This window comes from Hipposideros armiger, unplaced genomic scaffold, assembly GCF_001890085.2.
Source record: "Hipposideros armiger isolate ML-2016 unplaced genomic scaffold, ASM189008v1 scaffold_209, whole genome shotgun sequence".
NCBI classification, from domain to species: domain Eukaryota; kingdom Metazoa; phylum Chordata; class Mammalia; order Chiroptera; family Hipposideridae; genus Hipposideros; species Hipposideros armiger.
The window spans coordinates 2755310-2757662 of NW_017731559.1; the positions used below are offsets into that span (position 1 = coordinate 2755310).

At 41.6% G+C, this 2353-nt stretch overlaps 1 protein-coding gene across 5 annotated transcripts in view; it reads right to left on the reverse strand.

Annotated features, from left to right (window-relative positions):
* The window catches only part of SLC35D4 (solute carrier family 35 member D4), a 126943-nt gene that overhangs the window by 94340 nt on the left and 30250 nt on the right, over window positions 1-2353 (reverse strand). For all 5 annotated transcript variants that reach the window (XM_019653884.1, XM_019653882.1, XM_019653881.1 and 2 more), the window contains one exon: window positions 2117-2198. In XM_019653884.1, the coding sequence (XP_019509429.1) occupies window positions 2117-2198 (82 nt within the window). The remainder of the gene's footprint in view (window positions 1-2116; window positions 2199-2353) is intronic.

The window sequence follows — 2353 nt, forward strand, 5'->3', positions numbered from 1 at the left end:
GTTATATAAATAAATGTAAAACATTACATTGATGAATGTTACAAAAGAGATGATAAGGGCACCTGACCTAGTCAGTGAGGCTAGGGAAACCTTCCTCAAATAAGTGATGTTTGAAATAAAATCCAAAATTAAACTGGGTATAGGGGGTGGGGTAGAGTGATAGAAGGGATACAATATTTCAGACATAAATAAGCATGTGCAAATGCCCTGTGGCAAGATGAAATTGGAGGAAGGCAAGTGTAGCTTGAGTAGATGGAGAGACAAACCCAAGAGTAGGGAGGGTGTAATATAATCTGATTTGCATTTTGAAAAGTTTGGCTACAGTATGGAGAATAGATTGGAATGGAGTTAGGGATATGAGGGCAGGAGATTAATTAGATGGATGTTGCAGTAGTCCAGACAATGATGGAGATGGAGAGAATGGACCAATTTGAGAAATCAATAGAACTTAGTTATAATTTCTACTAAGGGGTGAGGGATATGAGACACCAAGTATGACTCCCAGGTTTCCAGTTTGCATAGTGGACGGATGGTGGTGCACTAAATATAAAAAACTGGAAGAGGTTTGATTGGGAAAAATCAGGAACTCAGTCTTGAAAATGATGAACTTGAGGCCCTTTTGGAACACCCAAGCAGAGATGTCAAGTAAAGAACTGGATATAAGGGTCTGGGGATCCTCCCCTGCTCTCTAGTGAGCAAGAATGCACTATTAAATGTGTCTTACTCATACATTTGATTTTCCTGTATTCCCTTACCCCCCGGTTTTGAGGATAAAATTCAAATATATTTTCTTCAACATAATTTCCCCCTTGATCCATTACTCTCAGCAATGAGTCTCTCAAGGATTTGTAAGTCTTTGTCACAAACCTATTCTCCATTAACTATCTATTCCTGAATTCTAGGCAACAGTGATTTCATGAAATGTACAAGCAAGTGGGCGAGATGGACAGCAAACAGACAGTGGCAGTCATGGGAGTGCACACTCGGGCCTCCCTTCAACAGAAAACTGTTTGCTCCAAGGAGTGTAGTCAGCTGACAGCTGCACTGACATAACTTGAAGAATTGTTTACACTTTCTGTTTCAGGAATCAGAATTTAGATCTCTGGCTTTCAGGATTTCCGTGACTGTTAATGTGCTATCACGACACAGAGGGGTCAGACCTTTCAGCAGTTACCTGGGGCAGATAAAACCCATGACAACTGAGTTTTCCATATTTTTCCAGGTAGTATAGACAAGGTGAAGATGAGCTACAAGGGTGGTGGGGCTTCTTTGTGTTTTTGCCATCTCCTGACATATTTTTAAAAAATCATTTGTTTAGGAAGAAATGAAACTATAATTTTAAAATCCTAGTTAGCTCTGAGGAGTTATAAAAGGATTATTTTCTAAGGAGATATAGCAATAAGGGATAAAAGTCATACCTGGTATGAGGCACTGGAGAGTNTTACTGCTTTTTAAGCCATGTTCTGAGTCTCTGGTCAATGGTGGTATTAATGGATTCTCTTTTGATGGCAAAATAACTAAAATTTTGGAGCTCTATATAATGTAACTGGAAGAAGTTTGTTCTTCACAGTTCCCGCCTTTGAGGAACTCACTTCTTGGGGGGATGGGGTAGGAGGATAGAATAAACACTTTTTTCACTAGCATCCCCACGTTACTGGGTGTCAATTCTGTGCCAGGCACGTACAAGCACATCCACAACTGAACCCAGCATGCCCTGGGGCCACATTACCAATGGGCAAAGTTATAGTTCCCTAGAAGCAATGAGCAGGCCAAACCCTCTCTCCCTGCTCCTAAGGATGGCTTGAATTGAGGCAGAGCAGGCTGGCCCTGTCTGTGGCAGGCTCCACAAATGTTGCTACTCTTTCTTCCTGCATCTCCACCTGTACTTCTCCATTTTACAAAACAAGTTGGCCATTCCCTGTTATCTGTTCACCTTCAATTTAGGCAGAGGGGTAAAACACCCCATGTTGGCCTCAGGTCCAAGACTTGTTGTCTAAAGTAGCTATACCATTATTAAAGCTGATGCTTTGTCCCCTATTGATCCAGGATATAATATGCTAAAAGGAAAAGGGGCAAAAGACAAGGGATGGGTCCCCCCAAAACCTCTAACACTTACCAGTCTGGACAATGCTCTGGAACCAGCATAGATGATACCCACAAACAGCAAAGATGCAGGAAGCCACGTCAAAACATCGGCTCTAGAAAGAGGAAAAGAGGTCATAATACTTTTGTCACTTTATGTCCAAAAGACCTAGCTGGAAGGAATTATCCTTCAGATGCATCAAATACAGTGGCAGTGGTTTATCTAAGCAACCCTGAGTGACTTGAGAAGTGTGACATGGTCTGCATCCAT